The following is a 16,219-nucleotide window of genomic DNA, read 5'->3' as shown; positions in this document are numbered from 1 at the left end:
AGTGGACATAGAAACTGAGGTTTGCTTCTTGCTGGTCCACTGGTTTGGCATTTGGGTCAGAGTCCAAGTTTAATGGAGCTGCAATTGGTGTAGTTTTTGATGGGATTGAATCATATTTGTATTTTCTTAACAAATCTCTGACATATTTTTTTTGGTTAATAAAAATACAATCTTTGGTTTGTTTAATTTGAAGACCTAAGAAAAATGTTAATTCTCCCATTAAAATCATTTCATACTCAGTAGACATGATTTTTGAAAACTTTTTACACATTGCATCATCAGTTGACCCAAATATAATGTCATCAACATAAATTTGTACCAGTAAGATATTACCTTTTTTTTTTAAGATAAACAAGGTATTATCTATTGCACCTCTTTGAAAACCATGTTTAAGAAGATGTTTGGTTAAATTGTCATACTAGGCTCTTGGGGCTTCTCTAAGACCATACAATGCTTTGTTCAGTCTATATACCCAGTGAGGATGCTTCTCATCAATGAAACTTGGAGTCTGCTTAACATACACTTCTTCTTCCAATGTTCCATTTAGGAACGCACTTTTGACATCCATCTGGTAGACTTTGAACTGCAGATGGGCTGCATAAGCCAAGAAGATTCTTATGGCTTCAAGCCTAGCAACTGGAGCAAAAGTTTCATCAAAATCAACACCTTCTGCTTGATAATAACCCTTGGCAACTAATCTGGCTTTGTTTCTTACAACATTGCCATCTTTATCCATCTTGTTTCGGTAGACCCATCTTGTACCAATAGGTTCTTTCTTTAACCCTGGTGGACAAGGAACAAGTTCCCAAACATTGTTCCTTTCAAAAAGGATAAGCTCTTCTTGCATTGCTTCTATCTAGCTTGGGTCTATCATAGCCTCGTCAATCTTCTTCGATTCAATTAGTGATAAGAAGGTGACGTTCAAGCATTGTTCACTAATGGCTCTTCTAGTCTGAACCCCACTACTTGGATCACCAATTATCTGCTCAATTGGATGTGCTTGTGTCCATTTAGTGTATTAACTAGGTTGATGTACAACAATATCAGTGCAAGTAACCTGAGGAACCTCCACAGTTGTTGCAACTGGAGGAGGATCAGTCCAGACTTCTTCAATATCCTCATCAGAGTCAATGAGGTCACGATTTGCATCATGAAATTCTTCAGTTGAAGGCATTTCTTGAGCAACTAGAGAGTTTGGAGTCTGAACTGGTTCTGATACTGGAGTGGCACGAACATCAGATCCAATCACCATTTTTTGTGGTAAATTAAAACTGATGGAAGGATAAAATGGAGTGTCACTGGTTGTCTTCGTAACTGGTTCCAGGTCTTTGTGATTGGAAACATCTCTTGGTGTAATAACTGATTGATGAACTGGGTCAGATACACCAAAATCAACTGGAATATCTGGAGAAATATCAAGGTTTGGTCTTTTGTTGATTGCATCATTGGATTCATCAAATGTGACATGAATTGATTCATGAACCTTTTGAAGTCTATAATTATAAACTCTAAAGGCTTTGCGAATATCTGAGTAGCCTACAAATACTCCTTCATCAGCTTTAGCATCAAATTTTCCTAACTGACTGGAATCGTTTAAGATGTAAACTGGACAGCCAAATACATGGAAATAACTAATATTTGGCTTCCGATTCCTGAGCACTTCATAAGCAGTCTTCTTGTGTCTTTTGATGTAGACAGACCTGTTTTGGGTATGACAAGTTGTTGCCACTACTTCAGCCCAAAAACTGGTGGGAAGACCAGATTCAGATAGCATACTTCTTGCAGCTTCAATCAAAGTACGATTCTTCCTTTCAACAACACCATTTTGCTCTGGAGAGTGAGCTGAAGAAAAGTTTTGAGAAATGCCAGTGTCATTGCAAAATGATTCAAGTACTTTATTCTGAAATTCTGTACCATTATCACTTCTTAACTGACACACTTTGTGAGTATACTTGAGTTCAATTCTTTTGATGAGAGAGATGATTTCAGCAGCTGCATCACTTTTGGATCTGAGGAATATCACCCAACAGTATCTGGTGAATTCATCAACCACAACTAGAGTATAACGTTTTCCCGCTCTAGTTTGAACATTCACTGGACCAAATAGATCCATATGAAGCATGTGAAGAGGTTCAGTGACACTAAAGTTTTGCCTAGTTTTAAAACTGGCTCTTTTCTGCTTGCCCATCTCACACCCTGGACATGGCTTTTCTTTCTTGAAGGAAATGAGAGGTATCTGTCAGTTGTTTTCGAGACAACTTATTAATATTTTTGAAATTTAGAGGGGATAGTCTCTTGTGCCACAACCAGTTGGTGTCCTCATCATCCTTGGTGTAGAAACAATGCTCTTTTGGAGCAAGTTCCATATCCATGATGTACACATTTCCCTTTCTTGGTGCAATCATTACCACTTGCCGATCCTTGTTAAATATGGTGCCTTGTGCAATATCGAACAAAACTCTGAAGCCATCATCACACAGTTGACTTACACTAATCAGGTTATATTTCAAACCATTTACAAATGCAACTTTAGTGAATTTGACTTGTCCATTGTTAAGCACACCATATCCTTCAGTTTTTCCACTACCATCATTACCAAATGTCACTGTCCGTCCATCTTGGACAGTGAACTCTTCTGGCAGGGGCTTACATCCTGTCATAGTCCGTTTAGCTGCGCTGTCCAGATACCAGATATGCTTCGTTTGATCGCCCTGCACACCCACAAAATCATTAGTTGTTTTTGTGAACCCATCTTTTTTTGATGGGGTCACTGGACTTCACTTGAGAAGCCTCAGTTGATTGTTGAGGGGTCGAACTGGAGGTTGAATCTGGAGCATGTTTAACAGCTCTATATCCAGGAGTAAAGACAATTAGTACATGGTATTTATTCCCCTTTTTATTTTCAGTTTTGGTTCCAGTGGGAACCTTTTGTTTCTGTTTTGATTTGGAAGGGGTTTTGACACTTAGTTTTTCAACTGAAGGAGAAGAGGCTCCTTCCAGATTTTTAATTCTGGCAGTGCAACTCTGAACCTGCCTAGACAAAAGTTGGAGTTGAGTGTCCAGTTTCAACAAAATGTCATTTTCAACAGATACATGAACCTTGGACTTAGGTTCAGTTTGATTCTTGGTTTTAGGATTCTTGGGCTCCTTTGACTTTTGAGGTAAAGGCTTTTCACCAGTAGCCTTATTAACTGGAGCTTTAGCCTGTTTGGCTCCAGTTTTGACCTCAACAGTTGTGGTCTCATCAGATTCAGTTTTGATTATCTTAGGTTGGTCATATGGTGTTTCAACTCCAAGATTTTAAGGTAATGCATGAAGATCTGGTATGAGTGCAACCATTTGCACATCTCCAGATGTCCATGCATTTTTCTGGGCATCAATAGTTCTTGAAAATGCATCACAATTCTTTCCAGATGCTTTTACCCATTACTTGATAACCATTTGTTCCTTTTCCAGATCAGATTTTAATTTTTGGTTTTCAAGTTCAAGAACCTCATTTTTCAAAACTGACTCTTTAAGAGCCAACTGGATGTTTTGTAAATCATTCAACTGGGTTTCAAATTACTTAATTCAGTTAAAAATGTTTCCAGTTATCTTTCACAGTCAGTTCTAACAGTTTCAACAAACAATAAATCACCATTGAGTGATTCAGCAATGTCCAGTTTTAGTTCTGGGTCATCTTGGTTGTTATAATCACATACCTTTTTGAAAATGATGTCCACCCATCTCCCTTCAATGACATCATCTTTCACCAGATGTTGCTGTTGATCTTCCAGTGCCATGAAACACATATCTCTAATCTCTTCCTCATCATCAGATGAATCATCAGAGAGTTCCCACTTCCCTTCAGTACTTGCCATCATTCATTTGTTCTTTTCTTTTTCTTTTTCAAGGGACAAAAGGGCAATTTGTGCCTTAAGCTTCTTATATTTAGCTTTATATTTATCATCAGGCACATTATAAATTGGGACAAGGGGACCAGCTTGATTGTTCATTTGACTAGATCTGCATTCCTTGACAAAGTGACCTTTCTTACCACACTTATAGCATGTAAGATTGGCCTTGTCCAGAGAGTTAGAGCTGGAAGCATTGTTGGAACCATTAAATCGATTAGATTTATGCTTGAACCTATTAAAGGTCTTGGAAATCATGGCTACCAGATCATCATCGTCAGTTTCATCACAACCAACACTGATCTCAGTGGTCAAACCAGAGTTCAGCAAATTGCTTAACATCTCTTTCATAGACAGTAACTGGACATTCTCGGCAAATATTAAGGCAACACAAGGTTGTCCAGTGTAACTGGTAACCTTGGAACTCTAGGCATGGTTCATGGCATCCTGTTCAGCCACAAGTTTTGCAGCATTATTATCCTCAGTGAATTTGAAAGCTCCATAGAGGAATGCTAGAGTGTGACTGTGCAGGGTTTTACCTTGTCTTAAGACAAGAATCATATTTTCCCACGAAATCTGATCCATCCCATGATTTTAGTCACTTTCTTTATTCTATTTGAGGTATGTTATGAATCCTTTATCAGCAATCATCTTTGTTGATTTTTGTTGTTTTTAGTGTTAAAAGCCCTAAATTTATAAAATTTTCTTGAAATCTTAATCATTTAATTTAATAAATCAGAGTAATTTAGTTGTAGAACACGATGGTGATGTTATTTAGTAGGTGAAGCGTTTATTATATTTGTAATTGTTATAATACTTAAAAAGGGGGGAATTAAACCCTAGATTTTATAATTTAATATTAGGAAACCCTAATTTTTTTAATTTAAAATTGGTAAACCCTAAATATTTTAATTCACAATTGTTAAACCCTATTCGAAAAACCCTAATTTTTATGTTTAAAATATTTTTTTTATTTCTTAAAGTAGAATGGATGGTGATGGTGGGTTTAGGCTGAATGTACACCATGATGGTGTTTTTTTGTTCTTGCCACTTCGTTATGGTGGTGGTACGACTATTGGTTTTAATGTACGTAGACTGTCTTTAGAAGAATATAGAACCAAAACTAAGAAAAAAACAGGGAATCCTGTAAGGGGTTTGTACTATCTCTGCACACCAGATGACTTTGGGACATTGATGAAGATAGATAATGAAAATGCTTTAGATATTTTCTATGATGTGGCTGTTAGTTATGGCACAATGAATGTGTATGTGGATCACATAGGCATAGACATAGATCACCATTTTAACAATATTGCAAGTGAAGAGGCTGGTGAATGAATAAAACAAGTTGAGTTAGTACCAAATGATGAGAATGATAATTTGTAGTCTAAATCTCAAGAAGGTTTTAGCACACCTGAAGTTGGTCAGTCTGGTACGCATCCTGTAGATGGGAACTTTGAGCCAGATGATCACTATAGTGAAAGTGAGGATAGCCAAGTGAATCAGAAGCAGAATCTCTTGCTTCACTTGATCATTTGAGTGAAGGAGAGGAATAGCTTATGGAAGTGAGAAAAGGTAACTCCATAGCAAACATACCTAAATTTAACCATATGCCTAAACTTGGTGGTACACACAATGATTCTGGTAGTCAAGGGAGGACAGTCATACATGAAGAGCATGATGAATTCATGACTCAACTAGTGAATGCATTGAAGGGAAATGATAATGAGACAGAATGGGTTGATCCATTAGAACCACCTCCTGAACCAGACATGCAATTCCCAATTCATGAACCAAACATTCATTGGAGGCAGAAAGCACCTAAGGTACATTTCAGCTCTCATTTGTTTAAAAAAAAGTATTTAACATAGTTTTAATTACACTAATTAGTAATCTATATAATTTTAGCTTGGTGAGAGATATGAGGGGCCTGATCAATTGAAAGAGTGCTTGTCATACTATGCACTTGCCAATGGGTACTCATTATGGTATAAGAGAACTTCCAAGAGTCACATAGTTCCAAGATGTGGAGTTAGGCCACCAAAGCTATCTGAGCTTGAGAAGGGGAGACAAAAGAAGACCAACAGATACCAGACTGACATGTAAATGGAGGTTGGCTGCTTCTTAGATGACGACTGAAAGGTCTTTCCAAGTAAAGAAATTAACAAAAAAGCATACATGTGTAAGAAACTTTAAATATGGTAGTTTGATAAATTACAAATGGATAGGTAGGCATTTTGTAGACAGAATAAGACAACAACCAGACATTAAGTGTTCTTTACTGCAAGAGTTAGTGATGAAAAAGCATAAATGCTTTGTAATACAACAACAAGTTAAAAGGGCTAGGTTATGGGCTTTGAATGAGTGTGAGAGATCACTAGAGGAGCATTATGCAATGCTTAGGCCATATGCTGATGCACTTCTTAGGACCAATCCAGGATCCACTGTCTAATTAGGAACCACTACAAACCTTGATGGTAAAACCTATTTTGATAGGTTTTATGTTTATTTGTTTGGTTTGAAAGAAGGGTTTAAAAATGATGTAGAATGGTGGTTGCTTTGGATGGTTGTTTTTTGAAGACATCATGTAAAGGGGAATTGCTTATTGTAGTTGGCAGGGATGGAAATGATCAGATATATCCAATTGCATGAGCAGTTGTAAATGTTGAAAACAAGGATAACTGGAGTTGGTTTTTGACCTTACTGAGCAATGATCTTGATGCTCCCAATGTGTTTTCTCTTACCTTGATGTCTGATCAGCATAAGGTACCAATTGTTTACAATTGTTTAATTTAATTTAATGTTAAATATAAACTTAATATTTATATACTAACTGCTTCATAATTTTTTTGTCAGGGTCTGTTAGAAGCTGTTAAAGAAGTGATGCCAAGAGCTGAGCACGGGCAATGTGCCAGACATATATATGAAAACTTCAGGAAGGTTTATAGTAGAGTGGAGTACAGAAACGTGTTTTAGAGAGCTGCTAAATCAACTTACCCTGCACAATTTGATGCTGTGATGAAAGAAATCAAGGCTTCAAACCTAAATGCATTCAAGTATTTGATGGAAAGGAACCCAAAGTCTTGGTGCAGGGCCTTTTTTGATACTACTAGTTGCTGTGAAGCTGTTGAGAATGGTTATAGTGAATGCTGGAACTTTGTGCTTGTCAAGGTAAGGAACAAACCAATTATTACACTTTTAGAAGCATTAACAGTTAGTTTGATGATAAGGTTAGAAAATCTTAGGGAGGTTAGTTCAAAGTGGGAACATGAGGTGTGCCCAACCATTAGGAAAAAACTTGAATTCATTAAAAATCAAAGGGCTGAATGGTTAGTAATTCATGCTGGTGGGAACAAGTTTGAGGTTAGGAACTCTAGGTAGACATGGACATGGGGAACATGTGACTGTGGGATGTGGGGGTTGAGTGGGATACCATGTGTACATGTTGTCCAGGCTATTTACAAGCAAAAGAGGGAGCCTGAGGATTTTGTAGCTATATGGTTTAGGAAGTGTCATTATAAGTATGCATATGAGTCTTACTTGAATCCTGTTGGGGGTATAGATACATGGATAGCATTCCCTGAGATGAATGTACCACTGCCACCTAAACCTAGAGCCATGCCAGGTAGACCTAAAAAAAAAAGACAGAGAGCAGCACATGAACCAAGGGTACAAGGTTCTAGGGTAACAAAGCATGGAGTTGAAATGAACTGTTCCAAGTGTTTGCAAAAGGGACACAATGTAAGGAGTTGTAAGAATGAGAGGGTACAAAGGCCAGTTGTGCAAAAAACTAAGGGAAAGCCACTAAAAAAATAAGTTAGTCAGCCAAGTGGACCTCCAAGTCAGAGACCTAGTGAGCTTGTTATGAATGGCAGTGGTAGTCAGAGACCAAGTGGTAGTGGTGCTAGTTAGGTTCCGATTGTTAATGATGGAAGTCAGAGACCTAGTGGTGCTAGTCAAGTACCAATTGTTAGTGAAAGCGAAGGGTCTAGTGTCAAGAAGAGGCTGTTTCATGAGACTACTAGTGTTGGAGGACAATAGAGTCAACCACATGGAGGATCTCAACAGAGACAACAAAAAGTTTCAAGTGATAAAGGAAAGGAAGCTATGCCTGAAGTCAGGCTAAGTCCAGGCAGGATGGGTGTGACCAAAGATGGATTCAGGTTTCCTAAACACAAACCCTTTGGTAAGATCTCTTCACATAATGTTTTTTTTGTTTTCTATTTATTTGGTTGTCTTAATTATTGACTATAACATACTACTTAATAGATAATGCTAATGTTGGCAATGCAATGCCAAGAGGATTGCCAAAAGGTGCTACTATAGCCAAATCCAGTTTGGGGATACCAAAGGGAAGGCCAAGGGTAGCTTTTGGAAGGACCATGAGCTGGCTCAGTTCAGGGATGGGTTCATCTGGCACTATGGTAAGCAACCAGCCCACATGTGCAGCCTGAAGAAGTGGTGACATTTTCAGCAATAAGGAGAAAGATGGACAGAAGCAAGACTATGTCTGCACCAGTCAGGATCAATGAACCACAATCTGGAAATGCAACAGGAACTCAGCATGGAACACAAGAGTCAGTGAAGAACCCAAAACCAAAGAAGCCAGTGGTACCAATTAAGAGAAGGACACCAAGTGAGAGGATATTGAGGAACAGACTTGCAAGGGTTATTGATGGGCCAGGGAAGACCTTTGAAGATGCCATAAGCTTGCAGTAACTTAAGTAGATGTAACTTATGTAACTTAAGTGCATGGACATGTTTTTTTGGGCAGTTTGTTACCTATGCTAACAAAATGCCATTGTGTATGGTATGTAATCCTGTTGGATGAACCTAGTCTTTTGATTTGTAACTGGGCAACAAAACTAAACTTTGAAGTTGTAACTTTGGTCATCCTATATGCCATGTTAACTTAAGAATTTAGCTTGTTCTGGAATACGATATATCTACTTGTGACTTGTGAATTATATATTTAGCTTGTCTAGTATTGGTTGTCATTACAACATACAATTTTACTCAAAAAAAAAACTCAAGTTTCATTAATACCAAAACAGAGTCAAATTTCATTACAAAAGAGAATCAAAAGACAATAACAACTACTTGTTCTTACCATTGCAAAATACACAAACAAAAGACAATCAAAAGGAAACCATTACAACTTTTTGTTCTTAGTTTATAACAATAACAACTATGACAATGCAAAACATTAAGACACATCCAAATAAACCGTAAATTATTTTGTCAAAGTAATTGGGTTTCGAAATCCTTGAAATCACTTCATCTTCTTCAACCACCACAGCTTTCAATTGCTTTACACTCTATGCGTGAAGATCAAACAAAAGATCTTTGTAGTATTGATTAGGCAGCTCCTCATCAATGAATTGGAACGAAGTACAGAATCTGCTTTTCACCTAACAATTAACCCAATCAAATAAAACGTTTCTGCTTTTCCACGATTAATATTGAGTCAATTACATGAACCCTAATCGAGTAATTTGGTTGGAAACTTACATTAGGGTAACGAACGAATCGCCTCCCAGGGTTCCTGCTTGTCCACGACGTGATCAACTTCATATTTTATCCACAGTGACAAACAACATATTGATTTCCCCAATAGGTTGTTGAAGAAGAAGATGACGAAGATGGATTCATGGTCGAGCGGAAAAAGAGAATAAGGGGGAAAGCGGGAAAAAAAAGAAGGGGGAACAAATGGGGGAAAATAATGAGAGGAAAGGTCGTATGGAGGGAAAATATATATATATATATATATACATATACACATTTTTTTTTGCCAGCGTGGATGCTTTACCAGTGCCACATAAGCCCAAAAATGATTTTCATCCACTATATCATGTTTAGCCATTTTCCCACCACAGAATAAAAAAAACGTTAGTTCGTGCACACTATAACTTTTTGGTCATAATCTGTTGCATTCTGACGCTCTTAACCCTTTTTTTTAATGGCTAGGAACATCGTGATCAAAAGTGTCGACGGGGCTCCATACTTAGGGACGAAAATTGTTTTTCATAAAACCTTTTGATGAAACTTGCAAGCTATGTCAAACCACATGGACAATTCGCCTGTGTTCTCGAGTTTATATGTAAAAGAAGGAGAAAGAAGAGAAGAGGGATGAATGGAAGAGAAGGGGTGGAGTTTCCTTCCTTCCAAATCATCTCAAAAGTGGGAGGAAAATATCTTTAACAAATTCTATAGAATTCTCCTTCCAAATCTTTTCCCTTCTTTTCTCTTCTTCCCTTAAATAAAACTCAAGAACCCAAATATTTTTAAAATCCTTTATAATCTTTTCCTTTCTTTTTAAAACAAAACTCAAGAACATACCCTTCGTGTAATTAACTTCAAATAAATATATCATTTGTCCGACCCGACCCAAAAAATACCCAACACAAGGGTTTCAAATATTTAGGTCAAAATAAAAATATCACACACCAAAGACTAGTATTCCTACTACTACATTTTTCTATAACGCACACACAGCAATTGTGTGGGTGCCGATCTCACTCTCCGTTTTTCATATTTCACACTTTCTAATCGATCTAAAAAAACCCTAAAAGTTGAAACAGCCATGGCGCTGGCGTTCGACGAATACGGGCGGCCGTTTATAATACTGAGAGAACAAGAAAGCAAAAGTAGGTTAAGAGGTTTAGATGCTCAGAAATCTAACATCGCCGCCGGCGTTGCTGTTTCTCGCATTCTCCGTACTTCCCTTGGCCCTAAAGGCATGGATAAGATGCTTCAGAGTCCTGACGGCGACATCACTATCAGTATTATTTCTTTCTTTCTCTATATGTACATATATATATATATCTGTATCTATATCTATAACTTATATGTTTATATCATCATCATTTTTTTATTATGTCATTTCTGTTTCATTTTCCATACTTATAAGAATGACTCTTAATATATATATATATGTATGTGTGTGTGTGTGTGTGTGTGAGTATATATATGTGTATATATATTATATTATTGTTTTTTATTTGATATGCTATTAGGTGTTATTGATCTGTTATTGGATGTTGAATTTTATGATGACACAAAGTATGGTTAGTGGTTTGCTTTTGTGAAGATGTATGTGTAATGTGAATGTTTATTTTAGTTGCTGCAGTTTAACTTAATTTAGAAATTTTTAGCAGAAAATGTAATTTTATTATTAAGGAATCATGTTAAGAAAATGTAGTTTTTAGATTTATGGAATAATGTTAGTAGTTTTCTTGATATTGCCATGGTTGGGGTAGGAGGTTGGGTGATAGGATTCCAAGAAATTCGTTTTTTGTTTATCTGTGTATTAGAAAACGGGACAGATTCTGGGGAAAAAAAAGAGAGTTATTATTAACATATGTGTCCAGTAGGTTCAAGAAAAGGATTAATGTAACTACAAAGAAAATCATCTACATTTTAAGTTTTACACGGACTAGAATGCATATAAACTGTGCATATTTATGTATCATTATGCTCACTAAGTGACTATTTTCTTTGTTTTTCTAACAATGACTATATCTTTTGTAGCGAATGATGGTGCGACGATCTTGGAGCAGATGGAAGTTGATAATCAGATAGGAAAACTTATGGTTGAACTTTCAAGGAGTCAAGACTATGAGATTGGGGATGGAACAACTGGTGTAGTTGTTATGGCTGGTGGGCTTTTAGAACAAGCGGAGAAGCTTTTGGAACGAGGAATTCATCCCATCCGAGTTGCAGAGGGATTTGAAATATCTTCCAAGATTGCTGTTGACCATTTACAACAAATAGCAGATAAGTTTGATTTCAGCGCCACAAATATCGAGCCTTTGGTTCAAACTTGCATGACTACTTTATCTTCCAAAATGTAAGTTGGATCTCAGTGTCATAATTTTACTGAAATATTTTTTGCTCTACTTGTACCTTCTTTTATCTAATTGAAGTCTGCTCTCAGTGTAAATCGATGCAAGCGTAGATTGGCTGAGATTGCTGTAAAGGCTGTCATGGCCGTTGCTGATCTAGAGAGGAAAGATGTAAACTTGGACCTCATTAAGGTGGAGGGGAAAGTAGGTGGTAAACTGGAGGATACTGAACTTATTTATGGAATTCTTGTGGATAAAGATATGAGTCACCCACAAATGCCAAAGGAAATTAATGATGCAAAAATTGCCATCTTGACTTGCCCGTTTGAGCCACCAAAGCCCAAGACTAAGCATAAGGTTGACATTGATACAGTTGAAAAGTTTCAAACTTTACGTAAGCAAGAGCAAAAGTACTTCGATGACATGGTTCAGCAATGCAAGGTAATGTGACATCTATAATGTTGAAGTATCATTTTCCGGATATTGGTAATGTCTGGTGGCTGATGCGTGTTTTAAACTTTCAGGATGTTGGGGCAACATTGGTGATTTGTCAATGGGGTTTTGATGATGAAGCAAATCATTTATTGATGCACAGAAACTTGCCTGCTGTGAGATGGGTTGGTGGTGTAGAACTTGAGCTTATAGCAATAGCAACTGGTATGTGTGCCTATCACTTGGCTTTTGAAAACAATATTTTGCTGATATATGATGTTACTGTAATTGCTAAATACCCTTTTCCGCTGTGTGTGTCGTGTGCAGGTGGTAGAATTGTTCCCAGGTTCCAGGAACTGACACCTGAAAAGCTAGGAAAGGTAATTTAAATATGTTTCTCTCATTCTTATTATGTTTTCGATCATAAATGTATTCATGTTACTTCATTCTTCCATGTAACAGTCGGCACATCTTATTCTAACTTAATTCCATTTTTATATGGACAGGCTGGTTTGGTTAGAGAGAAGGCATTTGGTACTACAAAAGACCGTATGCTTTATATTGAGCACTGTGCAAACTCAAGGGCTGTAACCATATTTATTCGTGGGGGTGAGTTATTCATGATGCTCAGTTATCTAACTGTATGTACTTGTAAGTTATGATGAAGTTGGTTATAGCTTCAAGCTGTTCTTCCAAAGTCGGGTGCTTTCATGCTTCATAGTGGCATTCAATACTTGTTCCATTAAACTATATATATGTAGCTAGCAAATTCATTTGATTTGTGCCACACTAATGTATTATGTATGTACTCAAACCTTTTGTGCTGAATCAGGTAACAAGATGATGATAGAGGAGACGAAACGCAGCATTCATGATGCATTGTGCGTTGCTAGAAATCTCATCCGCAATAACTCCATTGTTTATGGCGGCGGTGCAGCAGAAATTTCATGTTCTATTGCAGTTGAAGCCGCTGCTGATAAATATCCAGGAGTTGAACAGGTACCTAATACGTTTTGAGTAATTCTAGATTTACAAACGTTTTACTAACAAACTTTACAAACACAATTTCTCTCAATTAAATTATGTTTTTGTATCTCTCTCTTTCATTCTTTCTCATTGTGGATTGGACCACCTCACATGTCACTAACAAACTTTACAAACACAATTTCTCTCAATTAAATTATGTTTTTGTATCTCTCTCTTTCATTCTTTCTCATTGTTGATTGGACCACCTCACATGCCACATCTGTTTGTAAAGATTTGTTTGTAAAAGGTTTGTCATTCTAGCATAGCTCATGTTTTCTTAGTTTATTGATATGTTTAAAGCTCTTATATTGTTTATTTACTGAAGTTGTCTTTTTCATTGGCAGTATGCTATTAGGGCTTTTGCTGATGCTTTGGATTCTGTACCCATGGCTCTTGCAGAAAATAGTGGTTTGCAACCCATTGAAACACTATCTGCAGTGAAAGCACAGCAAATCAAGGTAATGTAGACATTAGTTTATACCATATTCTTTCTTTATGTAAATAAGCCAACGATGGATAATCACACATACGCACAAACATGTAGAATACAAAGAGTCAAGCTGCTCACTTAATAGAGCCATGTTCACGGGTAGATAAGCAATAGTTTAATACGTAATAATCTCCAGCTGTAGAGTATCCATAAACTCTTGTCATATCTGTATTGCTACAACCAGATAATAGTTTCCGGACCACATGAATTATGGTGATTGCGAGTCGTTGAGTTGGCACAATGGGCTGGTCAGGTAGATTAGCTGGTTAGGTAATTGGTTGAAGAACATAGATTTAGTCATTTGGTGCTGGTTTAGCTTTTCTGATGAGGTCAAAACTATGTTATCAATTTCGGTGAAATTTCGGTGGTATACCGGTTTTCGGTGGTGGGACATAATTTCAGTATTGAATTTCGATTTTGATATCGTTTCCGAAATTTTCGGTGGTATTGACCGAAATACCACCAAAATTTGACCGAAATTTCCGAAATTTCGGTGAATTCTGTTTCAGCACTTCCAGGTTTTATCTTTTACTCTTATTTATGTATATATATATATAAATATATATACATAATATTAAAATTACCGAAATACCACCGAAAAAAACGATATTTCATATACCAGTCCGTGACCGAAACACAGAAATTTATGTCCTTGACTACTTTGGGTCAAAATGGAACCGATTGGGTTGCTGATCCACTGATCTTTTTTGTTTGGTTTTAGAATCTTACATATTAAAACAAAACACACACACACAAGCTACATTGTTACATTAAAATGATTTAGGAGTTTTATGCATTGTACACATGTTTGGCAACTATCTGTCTCTTGGACTATCTCAGCCCACTTGGCCACACTTCTTACTGGTTAGTTAAAATATAATCCAAATCTAGACATTTGTTAGGTTACATGGGTCAGTTTTAGTATCAACTTGTGAGGATCTTTATCACTAGTAAAAGTCTCTACACTTTGACTAGACTTTTGCAAAGCCAATACATGTATGCACATGATATATTAGCCTTTTTTTCTGGTTAGAAACGATATTGTGGCTGCATTCCTTCTTTCTTTAACATTTTTGCTTTATTACGTAGGAAAATAATCATTGTTGTGGCATAGACTGCAACGACACTGGCACAAATGATATGCGTGAGCAAAATGTATTTGAAACCTTAATTGGAAAACAACAGCAGATCTTGCTTGCTACACAAGTGGTCAAAATGATTTTGAAGATCGATGACGTGATCTCTCCATCCGAGTATTGAGGTCAAGGTACTTGGTTTCAAGTTTTGGTGTCTGTGGGACGACTATATATTGCTGGAAACATTTTTTTACTGAGCGTATGGTTGTAGTTTTATTCTGTTAGTGTGGGCTTATGTGTTGCCTTCAGTTATTTCATGCCTGTCCGGCGTTGGTTTGTTTTATTTGAAGTAATGTACGCATTAATGTTTATTTTTCAAACAATTCTCGACACTTCTCCACACGCCAGTTGGTCAAGTTCATGTGTTTGCATTGCTTGTGTGATCATCATATACTTGGTAGGATGGTAGGTATAGCGTGGGAAATATGTGTTTTTTTATAAGGGTGTTAGGCAACCGCTACACTAACTACTCACTCATTATTCACTTTCAACCCATCACGTTGTACCATCTCAAATGCACCACTCAATTCATCTTGGGGAAGAAACAAAAAAGAATTAAATCTGCTGACAAAAAGAGTCTTTATGGCTTTGATTTCCGTTCCACTCACTTATCACCCAATGTGGTTGGACCACTCAAATTTATTCACGCGTGAGTGCTTAGGTGATGGCGGCGGTGTGCGAGTGGGTCGTCCCACCACTCACTACTGGGAACACCCATCGCTACCAACACCCTAGCTATAAGTCACTGTTCTAAACCAAAATCAAATCACAATAAGGGTAATGGAGAAAACCCTAGCCTGGTACCGCAATTGGATACCCATTGACTAAAAATCAAATCACAATCTAGAACGCAATGAAATAGTTTTTGCTTATCGATTCTCCTATGAATCATTTATGCTCGACATATTCTTAATACATGGATTGTAGCTTGAATATAGAACTAGTTTTTTTTTATATACAACACTCCCTTGGATTCTTAGGTGCAACTGTGCAAGAGGGTTTTATGTCCGTTGTAATGTGCCGTCCTTTTTAACATTTAGGAAAGTTTTTGCAGTCTATTTTTATGATGACATAGCGTGATACTGTTATTTTTTAATAGATTGATTTACGCTTTTTTAAATAAATTTTTTTTAATAAACAATTTAAAGTTGGAAAATTTTAAAATCAAAAGTTAGAATTGGTTCCAACATTCCTTTAAAATATTGACTTTTAAAACAATTTCTCATTTTAATATTAACGAGCCCAAGTATCCGCGTGATGCAGCGATTTAGTAATGACGGGTGGCGCCGGTGGCGGTGGTAACGAGTGGTGGCGGTGGTGAAGAGTAGCAATGTAATAACAACAGCGGTGGTGACGGGTGGCGGCGGCGAGTGGAGGCGGTGGTGGTGGCGGCGATTG

General features: G+C 37.0%; 1 protein-coding gene across 1 annotated transcript; it reads left to right on the top strand.

The window, feature by feature from the left end:
- Positions 1 to 10,352: 10,352 nt before the first annotated feature.
- LOC122595490 (T-complex protein 1 subunit epsilon) lies at positions 10,353 to 15,161 on the top strand. Its single transcript, XM_043767857.1, has 9 exons — positions 10,353 to 10,675; positions 11,424 to 11,742; positions 11,830 to 12,178; positions 12,262 to 12,394; positions 12,497 to 12,549; positions 12,676 to 12,778; positions 13,002 to 13,168; positions 13,540 to 13,653; positions 14,775 to 15,161. Exons 1-9 carry the CDS (start codon positions 10,477 to 10,479, stop codon positions 14,943 to 14,945), a joined length of 1,608 nt encoding a protein of 535 aa, XP_043623792.1. The 5' UTR covers positions 10,353 to 10,476; the 3' UTR covers positions 14,946 to 15,161.
- The last annotated feature ends 1,058 nt before the right edge of the window (positions 15,162 to 16,219 follow it).

Source organism: Erigeron canadensis, chromosome 4 (assembly GCF_010389155.1).
Source record: "Erigeron canadensis isolate Cc75 chromosome 4, C_canadensis_v1, whole genome shotgun sequence".
Taxonomy (NCBI): Eukaryota; Viridiplantae; Streptophyta; class Magnoliopsida; order Asterales; family Asteraceae; genus Erigeron; species Erigeron canadensis.
The sequence above is the reverse complement of the archived record's forward strand: the minus strand, read 5'-3'. Positions and strand labels throughout refer to the sequence as shown.